Here is a 15,792-nt window from a genome sequence, read left to right as displayed (position 1 = left end):
GCTTTGGCGGGATGGAGCCTCTCTGCTCCCGTGGAGAGTTAGGGGTGGGGGTGGGATCCTCGTGGAGAATCCCGGCTGGTAGGTTTCTCTGTTCCTGGCGATCCGCTGTTCTGCGAACCGGTACCTGGTATCTGCAACCGGTACCTGGTATCTGCTAGCGGCCCCCTGTGTCTCTGGGGCTCCGGCAGCTCCTGCCCCGCCAGCTGGCCGGCGGCTTGGCACTCTGCCGCGCGGCCAGTAAAGGTTGGGGGAGGGGTCTTCGCTCTTCTCTGTTCTGAAATTCTTCTTTTCCTCTCTTTCTTTTTTTATTATTTTTCACCTCTAGTTTTTCTCTGAGTGTTCGTCTTTTTGTTGTTGTCGGTCTCTTGGGGAGATTAAGCGTTGGAACTCGAACTCTCTTTTTGGTTGGAGAGAGCTGTGGCGTTTCCCTACTGCCCCGTCGCCATCTTGGTCCCCCCTTCAGATTTGGGCCTTCTGTGTAGCTAGAATTACAGGCACGAGCCATTGGTACTCTACTATCATACCCTGTTGGTCACATCAGACATTGTATGTTCACCAGATCAACTCATAAAATCATTTTAATCCTCAAGTGAACGTTAATCATGATAGAAGACAATTTAGTGTGCAATATATTTTTTAAAGTTATTTTTCATCCTACAGACAAGAAGCAACATAGGTAACAGCTTCAATTCCTAAGAAAATCCAAATTCAGTGCCTAAATTGCAGTAAGGTCCAAAAGAGAGCCATATCACCTTTGGCTCTCCAATGCCTGGCAGATGTTTGCATAAGTAAAGGAATGATGGCGAGGATGACTCAAAGACAGATGTGATGAAAAGAGTCTCCAGAGGGGCAGACCCCAGCTGTTTGGAAGATCACATCTGAGTTTCATCACATGCAAAGTCAAGTGCTTTGCTGTCCAATTTCAGGATTTGCTTTGGGTTGACTATGTGACTGTAGATTTTAGTGTTTCCAACAATAAAAAGATGCAGTCTTCACAGCTGTGTGTAACTGCACATTACCTCACCAACCTATTGAGACCCTGAGACCCTGAGTCTTTGAGATACTAGTCTGTGGGATTACACTTTTAATGAGCTACAAATGCAAGACAATGGCTCTTTTCAAGTTTCCCAGCTACTGTTTTAATAAGGTGCTGTGCAGAACACAGTTTTGATATCTATATTAATTTTTTAAATGCTCTTAAGTAAGATAATGATCAAACTAAAGCACACAGAATACTTGAGTGGCTCTCACTTGCTTCTTTGTATTATCTATGTCTAACATATTAAACTAAGTTAACCTCTCTTTAGTTTAAACCATATGAATCTATAACATGTTTACTTTTTATACTTTCTCTGAAAGGGAAGTTGGACAAGGAAATTAGTATGAAAACTGGATTAACCAAATTGTGTGCCTAAATATTGTCATACAGTAACCTTTTGCCTGAGAGGTTAAAACTACAAACTACATCAGAAATAACCTTCCTTATCTGATACTCAAAATTTCCTTAAGAGGTTTATAGGTTTGTTCTTAATAGATAAGTTCCTAGTTAGTCTTTTGTCACTTTATAAGTAAATCTGTAATTTTTTGAATATACTATAAGAAAAATCTGCTATTCATTTGGATTTCCCTCCATTTGAAACAATTGTATTTTAAATGTTAGCCTTGTAGTAGAAAGATTAACCTGCAGGCTCCTAAGTTTTTGTTTGCTACACTAGAAATTTTATTTATTTATTTGTTTATTTATTTATTTATTTACTGCTGATTATAGTACTCCTTGATGGATTTGTTGTCTAAAATGGTAGTGGGCCAGCCTCATTTTGTCCGCTGCATCAAACCCAATAATGAGCGTCAGGCGAGAAAATTTGACAGAGAGAAAGTTCTGCTACAGCTTCGTTGCACGGGCATTCTGGAAACTGCAAGAATCCGGAGGCTGGGATATTCTCATCGGATATTATTTGCTAATTTTATAAAGCGGTATGTGGATTTCTTTACATAAGCCTTTATTATACCATTTCCATAAAAATTCCCCAGTTGTATTGAGAAGGGGTAATGAAGGAAAGGAGCATAATAGAGGAGGTGAGAAGCGTTGGAATACATTACACATATATGTGCAATCCTCCACTGTGTAACTAATATGAGTTGATTCAAAATTCTTCAGAACAATGATAGAAAGCAAAATAAGGCAAGAATTATTGGGATGGACTAAGTGAGTTAAATTTAGGAAAAGAGAGTCTTCAATTCCAGGCTAACTCATATATTCAAATGTCAGCATGGTCTTACAATATGGACCACGAGGAGAACTAAATGTATTGTGTTGATGTGCTATAGTTGAAAGTAACTTATTTATTTAGAAAGTCAGAAATGAGAATACATTCTTAAAATTCAAGGTCTGAAATTATTACAGAATAGCAAATTATGACATAATAAATGAAGAGGAAGAAGATCTATATATGTAGAAAACATGTGGGCTGCTGTTCTGAAATTCCAGAAACAAAAAGCTAAACCTCTTTACTGTCACTAATTTGAAAGCAGTCTGCAAATTGGCTTAGACTATTAGGAATATAGGACAATTTGTGAAGGTTTTGTAGGGGTGTAAATAGGACTTAAATAATTCTCCTCTGTCCTGCCTTAGTATTAACTAACCCTTTCCATAGGGTAAAAAATTCCTCTTGCCTTTTGTCTATCCCTTTATAAACTCTGTTTTGTGGTAAGAAAGCTATGTTAAGAGAAGATATGCAGTATGAACTTACTTTGCACAAAACATTAAGGTATATTAAGCCAAATTTTAATCACTCTAACAAATACCTTGAGTTAGTCACTGGTGGCTCACTCCTGTAATCTTAGCTACTCTGGAGACTGAGATCTAAGGATCATGGCTCAAAGCCAGCCTGGGCAGGAAAGTCTGAGAGACTCTTTTATTTCCAATAAATCAATCAAAAAATGTCAGAAGTGACGCTGTGGCTCAAGTGGTATAGCACTAGCTTTGAGCAAAAGAAGCTCGGGGGACAGTACCCAGGCCCTGAGTTCAAGCCCATGGACTGACAGAAGAAAAGAAAGAGAAAGAGAATGGGACAGGCAGTTGAGAGAGGGAGGGAGAGAAAGTGTGTGTTTTTAGCACACAGTTTTAAAGTTCTAGTCCATGATTGGTTAGCCCTATTGCTCTGGGGGCTATGGCAATACGTCATTTTATGTGGCATAGCATAACCACTCCCCTCTTTGGGAGCCAGGGAGCAAAGATAAGAAGGAAAAGAAGGGACACCATCCCAACATTCCCTTCAAGGGCACAGCCCCAATAACCTGAATATCTCCCAGTAGGTTCCGCCACTTCCCAATGGTACCACTCGATGGAACAAATCTTCAAAATTTAGGCCACTGAGGACCATTGAAGATCTAAACCATAGCCTGAGGTTTTATTGTAGTTATTTCAGATGAACCCTAAAACTAAGAATCTACTGGCAAACTCTCCTTTCCACTAGGTACCTCTGCACAAGGGTTTTAGTCTCAGAGCTTGCATTTAAGTAAGAGCTTACTGATACAGAATAATGGAATTAATTAAGTACTTTGAAGTCAGCAACCCTAGGTTTGAAGCTCCTTCAAAGTTCTTTGATTTCTATACATTTCAAGCTTTATTTTCCCTAACTTGAAAATAGAAATAATAATCATAATATCCACTTTTTGTGCATTTATGAGCACTGAGATAATATATCTATAGATGAAGTTTATGGATACAAACAAATACCATAAAAGTGCTATTTAAGTCCAGTGCCAGTGGTTCATGCCTGTAATCCTAGCCACTCAGGAGTCTGAGATCTGAGGATCACAGTTCAAAACCAGCCCCAGGCAGAAAAGTACATGAGATTCTTATCTCCAATTAATCACAGAAAAGGCTGGAAGTAGTGCTGTGGTTCAAGTGTTAGAGCTCTAGGAGCAAAAGGAGATCTGGGATGGGGCCCAGGCCCAGAATTCAAGCCTCAGGACCAGCATTTTTAAAAAAATGCTATGTAAGGAATTAGTGTGATTTTTCCAAAGCTTGCAGAGGTGAAGGCTGCAGTTCAACTGTCCTGCATTTCACTGTAAAATTTCAAAACCTACCAATACTTGCTACTTTCTTTCCACTGGACTTTCAGATTATTCTCACCCCAAGACATCAAGTAAAAGTAAGGGAGTATTGAAAACTCTAGAAATCTGTCTTTTTGCACAAGTCTGTTCACAAGATAAACCAGCTTTTGTTCTTTTCATTCTCCTCCTTCCCGATTAATGTTGTTCAGCTTGAAGCCTTCATGACTTTTTTCTCTTTCTCTCAAAGACTGATGGATTAAACCAAGAGTATTCCTCTCAGTATTCCTCAAAGAAAAACAGTGTTGGACAATATGTATTGAGTCATGGGGAGGTAGAAATAAACCCTTTTGTCCAGTTTTTTTGTTTGTTTTTGTTGTTGTTGTTGTTATTGTTGTTGTTGTTTGTCAGTTGTGGGCCTGAACTCTGGGCCTGGGTGCTTTCCCTCAGCTGTTCAGCTCAAGACTAGCGCTCTACCACTTGAACCACAGCACCACTTCTGGCTTTTTCTGCTTATGTGGTGCTGAGGAATCAAACCCAGGACCTCATGTATGCAAGGCAAGCACTCTACCACTGAGCCACCTTCCCAGCCCCTCTTTGCCCAGTTTTAAGGTCAGTTTTCAATGTTTTTGAGAACATAATAAAAAATAAAACTTCTTCCTCTACTTCTGTCACTGAAATCCTTCTGCTTTTAATGCTCAGAGAAAGAAAGGATTCCTTTAACTTTTAAAGTTGGTAGTTTTGGTCATGTGTTTTTTTTGTTTCTGTTTGGATTTTGGTTTTGTAGGACAGTTTGTGTGGGGTATTTCTGCACTGAAAAATTAATTACAATGGTGAAAAATCCATACATATTAATTTATATTTATGTATTTGTATACAATATTTATGTTTATAATTTAGACTGATCTATTGATCTTAAATTTATAGCCCTGAGAAATTGGTCTAGTCTAGAGTAAGCCAAAGGATTCCTTGCATTAAGTATAGCAGTCTTGGGCTGGGAATGTAATATAGAGCCACAGGGAGTACTTTTCTAGCAAGCATGAGACCCTAGGTTCCATACCTAGCACCACCTACAAACACACACACACACACACACACACACACACACATACTCAAAACATCTGGAGTCTCCTCCTCTCTCCAAGATAAAGCTATAAGAGGAGTGACCACCGGACTCTGAGATATTGGGCCATTGTATGATATTAACCAGAACTTTTCCCCACTTCCAGGTACTATGTTCTCTCCTACAAGTCAAGTGAAGAGCCCCCAGTGAGCCCAGATACCTGTGCCACCATTTTGGAAAAAGCTGGTCTTGATAATTGGGCTCTTGGAAAAACAAAAGTAAAATATTTTCATGTAATTTTCATGGGTTTTAAAAATGAACAATTATATTTGAGTTAGTGAGACATTACAAAGATACATATTATATTCATTTTATAGTCTTTTAGATGTTCTCAAAGATTAATTCCATCAAGCTAAATTCTCATCATTTATGGCTGGAAACAGATGCTTAACTTAAAATGGAGTTTTAACTTGTAAAAGGCCTTTTGCTATTCCAGTTCTGCATGGTATTTGAGTAGCATTTTAAAGCTGTTTGTATTTTTCCACTTCACCTTTCCAACTCATTAACATGGATAGAAGTATTTAATATAAGAATATTCCTAATGCTGTGCAAAAGAAATGATGACCTTTTTAAACAGATTGAATTTTAAATGAATTGTCAACAGCAGAATAAACTAAATATATTAATATCTAGGGTCCTGTAGAAATTAAAACTGAATTCAATCAAAATCCATAACACTGAACTATTTGCCAATGGTACCAGCCTTTCATTTACAGTGGAAGGCCAGAAGAAATCTGCAGTCAAGGCTTACAAGGTCTCATAGTCAGTCCTAAAGTTTGAATTTAAGTGACCTTCAGATTGGATTCAATAAGCTCTTCAGGTGATTTTTACCAGTAAATTTTTCCACAAAGAGAAAAAGACCCTTCTTATTTCCTTAGAGGCTACAATGAAGTTAACAGACTTTTAGATTTTTTCTCAATTTCATAATGGTTTTTACGGTGATCCAAAGTCAACCTTCCTTTCTCCAAGGTAGCTTTTGAGTCTATTACAATCTGCCTTACTCTTCCAGCAACCACACCTGAATCCTCAAAGAGAGTCTCCTGTCTTACTCATCCTGGCCTCCCCAGAAGAAGAATACACATGTTCTGACTCAGTCAATGTTTGTTGAATGAACTAATACAATTATAATTACCCTCCATCTTACAGATAGGTTTGTAAGGTTTTTAAATTTGGAGAATATCACTGAATTGAAAATGATAAGTGTGCCAGGTGCCGGTGGCTCAAGTTTATAATCCTAACTACTCAAGAGATTGAGATCTGAGGAACTCAGTTCAAAGCAGCCTGGTCAGTCCATAAGCCTCTTATTTCCAATTAACCACAGAAAAAGCCAGAAGTGGAGCTATGGTTCAAGTGGTAGAGCACTAGCCTTACACAAAAGGAGCTCAAGAGCAGTACCCAGGCCCAGAGTTCAAACCCCAGGACTGGTTTAAAAAAAAAAAGATAAGCATAAAAATTAACTTAGCCAAATATAAGTGATGCTAATTTTTTGCTACAAGAGCTCAACATTGTTTATTCTACATCCATCAGCATCTAAAGTTACCTATTATAAATAAGCAAAATCATTGCCATTGTCTACTTTCTTCTTTAAAAAACCATATTTTCTTCAAGCATCAAAATCTTTACTCTGAGAGCCGTATGTAGGCTAAGGAAAAAGATAGTAGATAACTGAAATCTCGAGAGATTTAGCATACAGCTGTTTCTTAAAGGGACATGTCCACTTTACATCTATGAGCCATAATTGATTTGAATTTTATTTCAATTTCTTGAAGGTGTTCCTTAAATACTATCATGTGGAACAGTTGAATCTCATGCGAAAGGAAGCCATTGATAAGCTTATATTGATTCAAGCCTGTGTGAGAGCATTCTTGGGTTCAAGAAGATACAAAAAACTACAGGAGAAAAGGAAAGAAAGCGCTATAAGGATACAGTCAGGTAATCATTCAGAATGTATCACAAAGCAATCAAGCACAATAGGATTTTATGGGCATAAAGGCACATCTTCTAACTGGGCACTGATGGCTTGTGATCTTAGCTACTCAGAAGGCTAAGATCTGAGGATTGTAGTTCAAAGCCAGCCTAGGCAGGAAAGTCCATGAGACTATTATCTCCAATTAACCACCCAAAGACCTGGAAGAGGAGCTGTGGCTTGAATGCTAGACTACCAGCCTTGAGCACAAAACATGTAGGACAGCACCCAGGCCCTAAATTCAAACTCTAGGACTGGCACCAAAAAAAAAAAAAAAAAAGCATATCTTCTCAGACTTCTTAAATACAACTTTGGTTCATGTGTAGCTTTTATGTACATTGCAGCCTATGTAAGCCTAATATTTTTTCTATACTAAAGCTAAATCAGACTAATGATTGACACTTTTAATATTTAGGAGGATGCTCTGTTTTAAATTGAGCAATTTAAAATTTAAAATTTTCTGTCATAGATTAATAAAACACAATTGACCTATTGTGTAAGACTGATCAAATTAATTTTGATCTCAAAAATCATATTACAGTATTAGAACTCATCAGACAATAAAGTTTATCCTACTCTGTTCCAAAGGTTACACTTGCCATAATTTTGACAAGCTAATTGACTTTTATTTTGTTAAAGGGCATCCATTTCTTGCTGTTAACTCTAGGGAAAGTTCTACAAACATACTTTATTTCATAATTTTTTTATTAAAATGTACTTGGAGCCAGGCACCAGTGGCTCACACAGGGAATCTTAGCTACTCAGCAGACTGCAATCTGAGGATCAAGGCTCAGAGCCAGCCCAAGCAGGAAAGTCCATGAGACTCTTACCTCCAGTTAACCACTAAAAAGCCTGAAGTGGAGCTATGGCTTAAGTGGTAGAGCACTAGCCTTAAGTGAAAAAGGTAAGACAGTTTCTGAGTTTAAGCCCCCGTGGTAGGCACAGAAAGAGAAAGAAAAGAAGGAAAGAAAGAAAGAACAAAAGAAAGAAAGGAAGGAAGAAGGAAAGAAAGAAAGAAAGAGAAAGGAAGGAAGGAAGGAAGGAAGGAAGGAAGGAAGGAAGGAAGGAAGGAAGGAAGGAAGGAAGGAAAAGAGAGAGGGAAGAGGGACGTAGGGAGGGAGGTGAAAAGACAGGAATATTTGATTTTTCTTGTAGACATGCATAAATTTAAATAGATTTCCACATGTCTTGATATAGTATTTCTTAAAAAAAAAAAAAGTTGACCCAGCACCCATAGTGGAAAAAAGACTTTTATTTCATAACCACACACAAACACACACACACACACACACACACACACACACACCCCATAAGCCATTTACTCAGACATTTTCTGTTGTGGTTGAGTCTGTTTCGTTTTTAGATGCTAGATAAGGTCTACACAAATGGGTTTGTGGTCCACTATTTGAGCTGATGAAGTAGAGAGATTCATGTTCCAGTCCCATTCCTGCCATCTGCTAACATTCACCATTATCTTTCTTGGAAGTTTAAGCTCCTGATATCTCATGGTGACATCAAAATACAAACCCTGTAGTTCGGGATCTAATCTTTTATCCACAATTCTGAAGTGCATGGGGCTCTGGACTGGGGGGGAGAGGGAGGAGTCGTAATGCGCTCGGCAGGTAAAACAAGTCCTTGCACGTAGAGAAGTTATTTACACTTAGCTATTGTTCATTTCGCTTAGTTGGAATGTTCAATTTTATCTGAAGAAATATTCATTTGATTGGTTGTGGGATGCTACTCTGACATGGGGAATGCTACAAAAAAAAAATATATATATATATATATACATATACTGAACAGGTATTCTAATCCCTGATTTTATTTTTACTTTTTTGGAGTACATATTTGATTAAAACAAAAGTCTCAAGATGATAATCAGTCATGAACAACTATCATAAAGACAAATGTGAAAATAATGAGTTTGCATGCAGGCAATTATTCTTTTCCTCAGTGCCTAAAGTATCTCATATATATATATATATATATATATATATATATATATATATATATATGTATGTATGCATATATATACATATATATATATATTCATTCCACACTAATGTTTTAAAATAAAGTGAAATTTTTTGACTGAATTCTGAAATCTATCTGGCCAAAATGTTTTCAACTTATTCTTGATAATATGTGCTTTCTCCCATGAAGAACAGCAAATGTTAAAAAAGCAAAATTTTAAATTTTGCTCATCTCTATATTTTGTGTGTGTATGTGCGTGTGTGTGTGTGTGCGCGCGCGTGCACGTACATGCCAGTGCTAAGTGTTGTGTTCAGGGCCTCATGCTCTCCTTGGCTTTTTTGCTCTTACCACTTGAGCCACACCTCCACTTCTGCTGTTTTTCTTGGTAAGTAGAGATTATAAGAATCCCTTAGAGGTAATTCTTGGGAAGGTGACTCAATGGTAGAATGCTTGCCTTGCATGCATGAGGCCGTGGGTTCTATTCCTCAGTACCACATAAGCAGAAAAAACCCGAAGTGGCACTGTGGCTCAAGTGGTAGAGCACTAGCCTTGAGCTGAACAGCTGAGGGACAGTGCCCAGGCCCAAAGTTCAGGCCCCATGAGCAGCAAGAAAAAAAAAAGGAACCCCTTGGATTTGTCTGCCTGGGCTGGCTTCCAACTTCCATCCTCAGATCTCAGCCTCTTAAATAGCTAGAATTGCAAGCATGAACAACCTTGGTATCTCTATTACTTTCATTTCATTTGGTCCTCCCTTTAGGTATCCATATATATGATATTTCAGTGATTCTGATGGTGCAGCTTGCATCTAGAAGAGTCTTATTAATGAATTGCATTTGCTGCTGCGAGTGTGGCTCAAAATGTGACCATCTGCCCAAACTTTGGTCCTGAGTTCAAATCCTAGTGCTACAAAAAGAAAAAGAAGTGCCGGGCACCTGTGGCTCACGCCTGTAGTTCTAGTTACTCAGAAGGCTGAGATCTGAGGATCGCGGATCAAAGTCAGCCCTGGCAGGAAAGTCTGTGAAACTGTTATCTCCAATAAACCACCAGAAAACTGGAAGTGGTGCTGTAGCTCAGGTGGTAGAGCACTAGCCTTGAGCTGAAGAGCTGACAGACAGCACTCAGGCCCAGAGTTCCAGCCCCACAACCAACAAAAAAGAAAGAGAGAGAAAGAAGCAATCTGACACAGAAATAAATCCGTGTTTAAAATAAGCCTATCAATTCTATTGTGGCATCTTCAATTTCATATTCCTCTTTGACTTGATGAGAATAAAAAATGATTTATTTCTTCTCATTTAATGATGTCCTCTTATTTCCTATGATTAATACTGCTGTGGGCCTGTGTATTTCTAGCAGCAAGAGGACATCTAGTCAGGAAACAAAAAAAAGAAATTCTTAACACGGGAAACAGAGCCATAATGACCATTCAAGCCCACGATCAAGAATTTGACTACAAGAAAAACTTTAAAAATAAAAGGTATAACAATATTCTTTCTCATAACATGTAATTGGAGCTGATCATTCCAGGATTCTGTTTTGCCCCACATAAACCATAGTTGGCCTGAGTAATCAATAGAATTAGGAAAATGATCTAAGCAAAGTGGTCACTCTTTGTCATTTAGGATCCTGGCACCCAGAAGACTGAATCAAGATGTTCATGAGTTTGAGACCAGCCCGGGATATATAGCAAGAACTTGTTGAAAGAAAGGAAGGAAGGAAGGAAGGAAAAAGAAAGAAAGAAAGAAAGAAAGAAAGAAAGAAAGAAAGAAAGAAAGAAAGAAAGAAAGAAAGAGAGAAAGGGAAAAAGAAAGAAAGGGAGAAAGAGAGAGAATGAAAGAGAAAGAGAGAAAGAAAGAAATAGAGGAAGGAAGGAAGAAGAAAGAAAGAGAGAGAGAGAGAGAGAGAGAGGGAGGAAGAAAGGAAGGAAGGAAGGAAAAGAAAATGGAGTCCCAGTCCAGATTTTTCCAAATTTAATTCAAGGAAGACTCATTCTTCACAGATTGTAAAACCAAAAAAGCAAAACCACTTGCCTGTAGCTCCTGGGCCAGGCTAATCAGGCAAAATCCCTCCTCCTCCCCTTCCCACCAAGCAACAGGAAGAGACACCATTAGAATATCAGGTTGTAGCTTTTTATTTTCTAGTCCTGGGGCTTGAACTCAGGGCCTGGGCACTGTTCCTGAGCTTCTTTTGCTCAAGGCTATCACTCTACCACTTGAGCCACAGCACCAATTCTGGCTTTTTCTGTGTATGTGGTAGTGAGGAATCGAACCCAAGGCTTCATGCATGCTAGGCAAGCACTCTACCACTAAGCCACATTCCCAGCCCCAATTGTGGCTTTTTACACTCCACCTGAACACCCTTTGCCTGGGAGTGTTGCCCTCCTGAGGATTTTGTTCTTATCTGGAAAAATAAAAATAAAAGTTACAGAGCAAATCTCATCTCCTTATCTTCAAGTTAAGGAGAGATCACTTGGGGGAAGGATATTGGCAAACTAGCAACTGTGAAATTTGGACCAGGGTATTAAAATTCATGGTCACGGACTGTGTCAAGGACATAGCTTTAATTTTAATTTTACAAGATATTTCATATGATCAATAAACTTAGTACTTATTGAAGTACAGTCTATGAGCTTTAGTGGCATGCCCTGCTTACTGATACCAAAAGGATTTATTTCCCCAAACATCTCAGGCTAGGTGTTTTCTTTGAAAAAAATAGATGTATTCTATTTCTTTTATTATCATATGTTAGCTACACAGGGTGGATTAGATTTTATCATGATATTTCCATGCAAAGATACAATGTTTTCTAATCAATCCACACTACCCTCTCTCTTACCTACCTCCCTGTTTCCTAATACAGTTTCAAGAACTTTCATTGTTCTTTTTTCATACTTGCCAACAGTCTATTTCCATCCTTATTAGCCTCATGCCCTCTTAATAATATCCCCCTTCCAACAAAACCTGTTTCTCTTTCCCCTCCTCTCAACCCCTTATTGACCAACAACTTTCATTGAGATTGTTTATGCAATTTTCAGATACTTTCAGAGTATCTTGAAATTCTGATGGCACCAAAAGGTGCCTTCTTACCTGGAAATATGGTTGTTCACGTTAGCCAGTTTCTCACTCTTAAGTTGGAACTGGAAATCTCATGAGATGATTAGCCACCCCAAGTTTAGGACAGAGAACATGTTGGCAAGCACTTGCTGAACACAACTTGATACGTTTTTCCTTAGAGCATTCTTTGTTCCCCTTTTGCTTTGCTCCCAACATTAAGCAGCATAAAGCTCTTGCCAAGAGACATAATCTGCTCTAGTCTAGTTGTTGCTCTATATTCAGATACAATATGTTTTGCACAGGACATCTTTTATGAAGAAACAAACAGAAACTGCAGTGTCTAGTAAAGAACTCATCATTCCAGCTGCAAATAATAAAGGGAATCTATCTGGAGCGAAGACTTCTGCCTCCAAGACCAAAAGGGCAGCCATCCATACTGTGAAGAGCAATGAGAAAGGATATCAAAGTCAGAAGAAAATCAATAATTCCTATGGGGAAGAAGCTACTCAAGAACTGTATCTCATGAGGGATGCTTGGGCAGAAGTCAGCCCCAAAGAGAAGTATGTCAAAGACCTGGAAGAGAACAGTAAGATAAAGAAAGGACAGAAGGAGGACATGAGGATCCAGAGCTGCTATCAGAGGTACACAGAAGAAAGGAATTTTAAGGAATCAAAAACATTATATCCAGAAAGGAAAGGCGTGTCCGAAAGGCCAAGCTATCCACGGTTTTGTTTCACTGAGAGAGAGACTTCTTTGAGAAAAGCTGTGGAACCTGCTCTTAGCCAAAGTCCAGTTTATCACAGTACAGATAGCCAGGGAAAAGAGAAGAAGACATCTGTGGTTACCCAGAATGCACTGCTGTGCAGCCAGGCCAGAGATCAGCAGCAGCACAGGATGCTGGAGGAAAGGCATGTTGAATCCGGAATGCAGGCCCAAGAAGAAGATAAAGCTGAGGTGTATATACAGAACCAATACCAGGGTTCCAAGCTAAGGCAGCAACTGAGAGGTGACAGGATGTTGCCGACCTCTCACAGTGAAAAGATTCTTGCAACACCAGCAGAAGTAACAAAAAACATTCACAAAAACATGCATTCCTGTCTCACAATACATGAAGAAACCCAAAATATCAAGGTGAAGAAGGATGGAGACTCAAAAACAACTTCAGAGAAAGAAGTGCATGAATTGGCAACGTTTTCCAAACAGGTATGTAAATAAGCAAATCTCTCGACTAGCACAAATCTTTAGAAACTACCCAACAGCTTAACAGATGGCTAATGAATAACTGATGTGCTGTTTCATCTGTGTTTACCAGACATATGTCTGAAGGAATGTGCTATTCAAACAGCCATGAACTTTCATGCCAATTTACTATGAGAAATATAGAATAAAATATGATCTAAATCTCATATAGTAAGGATATTAAAAATTAGTTATATGCCTTACTAAAATGTTGGTGTTGGATAGTGCCAAAGTTTCTGATATCTCTGAAATCTTTTGTTACTGCTTTTTGAAAAATTAGGTTTTCTAATTACCCTAAAGCCTACACTTTCTCTCTGCCTCCAACTTTAGTTGGAAACGTGGGATAAAATATGAAAAGTAGGTATGTAACTATAGGGAGAGGCATATTTGATGAAAACAAAAGTCTCAAGATGATATATAGTCATGAACAAAGAATATCATAAAGGACAAATGTGGAAATATTGAGTTTTGCATACTGTCAATTCTTCTTTTCCTCAGTGGCTAAAGTTGCTCACTCCGAAAAAAAAGTAGAAAAGAAAATCAGGGATTAGAACACACAGCCTGTTCTAATCCATCTGTGCAACTGAGACACTGAGGAAAACTAGCAAAACCAAGCTATGCCCAGAGAGCTGACAGGAAAGACTGTGGGTGTGGAGACACACTCCTTGTAGCAAAAGAGCCAGATCAGGGCTGCAATGCAGGCCAGACAGAAGTGGAGAGGGCATTCAGGGAGAAGACTAAGCACAGTAGCACTGAAGTCAGGCTAAGAAGACTTTGAAAGAACAGAGGAAGACTTATCATAGTCATAGTCCGCAGAAGGGCTCCTGAAGGTAGCTACAGTGGAATGTAAGTAGAGGAGCCCGGACTCAGGAGCCCCAGGAATGGAATGCTGTATGGAGCAGGATGGGTTTGGTAGTTTTTAATGACAAAGAGAAAGGTTATGTCAAATGATGGTTTTTATCAGACCTTGGGGAAAAGAATCATGATGAGTTCTGAACAAAACATGAGAGTCCTAAAGAGTTTTGTTAAAGAATAGATCAAACCCTTGGGTTACACTTAGAGCCTTGGGACTTCTTTTTCCTGCTTTAATCTGACACATGACCTTCTTTTTAGATATCAAAGTTATCTGAAGAGTATTTCATTCTGCAGAAAAATTTGAATGAAATGATTTTATCGCAGCAACTGAAGCCACTTTATCTGGGTGTCTATCACCAAAAACCAATTAATAGACTGGTCTCTTCTCCACAAGACCTCTCAGGTAAAAGTCAGTAGATCTAGAAGCTTCTCAATAGGAAGAAAATACCCAATATTTGTTCCCCACCTGTATTCTGTGACAGATTTGAGATGAGTGTGTTCTATCTTGGGAGGGGGAGGGGAGATATCTTTGTTCTATTTCTTATAAGCAGAAGCACAATTTTCCAGAATGTTCAACCTACTTCCTATCTTCTCTGACACTATTCGCCTATTTTTTTCTCTTCCCCTCACCTCTCCCACTTTTGCACATTTTAACTAGAACTTCAGAAGAGAATAAGAAAGGGTAGGTTAGAGACCATGCTGGAGGCTTAACAAAAGAAAGAAAATGTGAAATATTTCTATTTCTTGGTCAACATTTGTAATCTTGAATATAGAGTATGCAAAGTATAGATCTCAGATTTACAAGCCCCGGGTACACATGAAATAACCTGATTAAATTGTCTTATCAGCCTCAGTCACAATCTATCCCCATTGAAACTGGTGAGGAATTCAGTCTTAGTAAGTTCCCAAGTCTCCAGGGCTATGCAAAGACCCTGAGGTCATATATTTCACTGAAGGATCAGATAGAACCTGTGGGCCCGAGTCATTTACCCTACAATATTACTACTGAGCACTCATCATCCCCAGAGGGCTTCCACAGCTCCTTCACACCTTCACCTTGGGAGAGTCTGCTGCTTCTATACCCTGAAGACAGCCCAGAGGTCTCACCTTGTCTCCACATGCTCCAGGTAGCCTCCTCTCTACAGCCTTATCGCCTCCCACAGGCTGCTATGGAGAGTGCTGGCACACGAGGCCCAGCTCACCTCTGTGTGATTCTCCTGGGAGAATCAGGTTTTTCTTTTTCCCCATTTCTTGGAGGCCCTCTGCTCTCATTCTGGGCTAACTGCAGCCATTTCTGTTATGTGTGGCTTATAGCAAGACTAGGAAGCATGGCGGACCTCCTGCAGCTTCTGATTTCTTCCTGACCAAAATGTCTTGAGGCAAGAAAATCCTAAAATGAGCTTGGTGGTTGGCCTGATGGACTTGAGAAAGCAGGAAAATACCTTCATGTGTGTGTGTGTGTGTGTGTGTGTGTGTGTGTGTGTGTATCAGTTATCCTACTAAATTATTCAAAAACTGTGGTGCAGTGT

General features: G+C 39.0%; 1 protein-coding gene across 1 annotated transcript in view; it reads left to right on the top strand.

Annotated features, from left to right (window-relative positions):
* The window catches only part of Myo3a (myosin IIIA), a 172,856-nt gene that overhangs the window by 130,275 nt on the left and 26,789 nt on the right, over positions 1-15,792 (top strand). The window contains exons 23-28 of the mRNA XM_013014592.1: positions 1,769-1,974; positions 5,286-5,397; positions 6,949-7,111; positions 10,470-10,593; positions 12,472-13,372; positions 14,522-14,666. Of these exons, the coding sequence (XP_012870046.1) occupies positions 1,769-1,974; positions 5,286-5,397; positions 6,949-7,111; positions 10,470-10,593; positions 12,472-13,372; positions 14,522-14,666 (1,651 nt within the window). The remainder of the gene's footprint in view (positions 1-1,768; positions 1,975-5,285; positions 5,398-6,948; positions 7,112-10,469; positions 10,594-12,471; positions 13,373-14,521; positions 14,667-15,792) is intronic.

This window comes from Dipodomys ordii, unplaced genomic scaffold (assembly GCF_000151885.1).
Source record: "Dipodomys ordii isolate 6190 unplaced genomic scaffold, Dord_2.0 Scaffold24, whole genome shotgun sequence".
In the NCBI taxonomy this organism is placed as follows: Eukaryota; Metazoa; Chordata; class Mammalia; order Rodentia; family Heteromyidae; genus Dipodomys; species Dipodomys ordii.
This window is presented reverse-complemented; position numbering and strand designations above follow the sequence as displayed.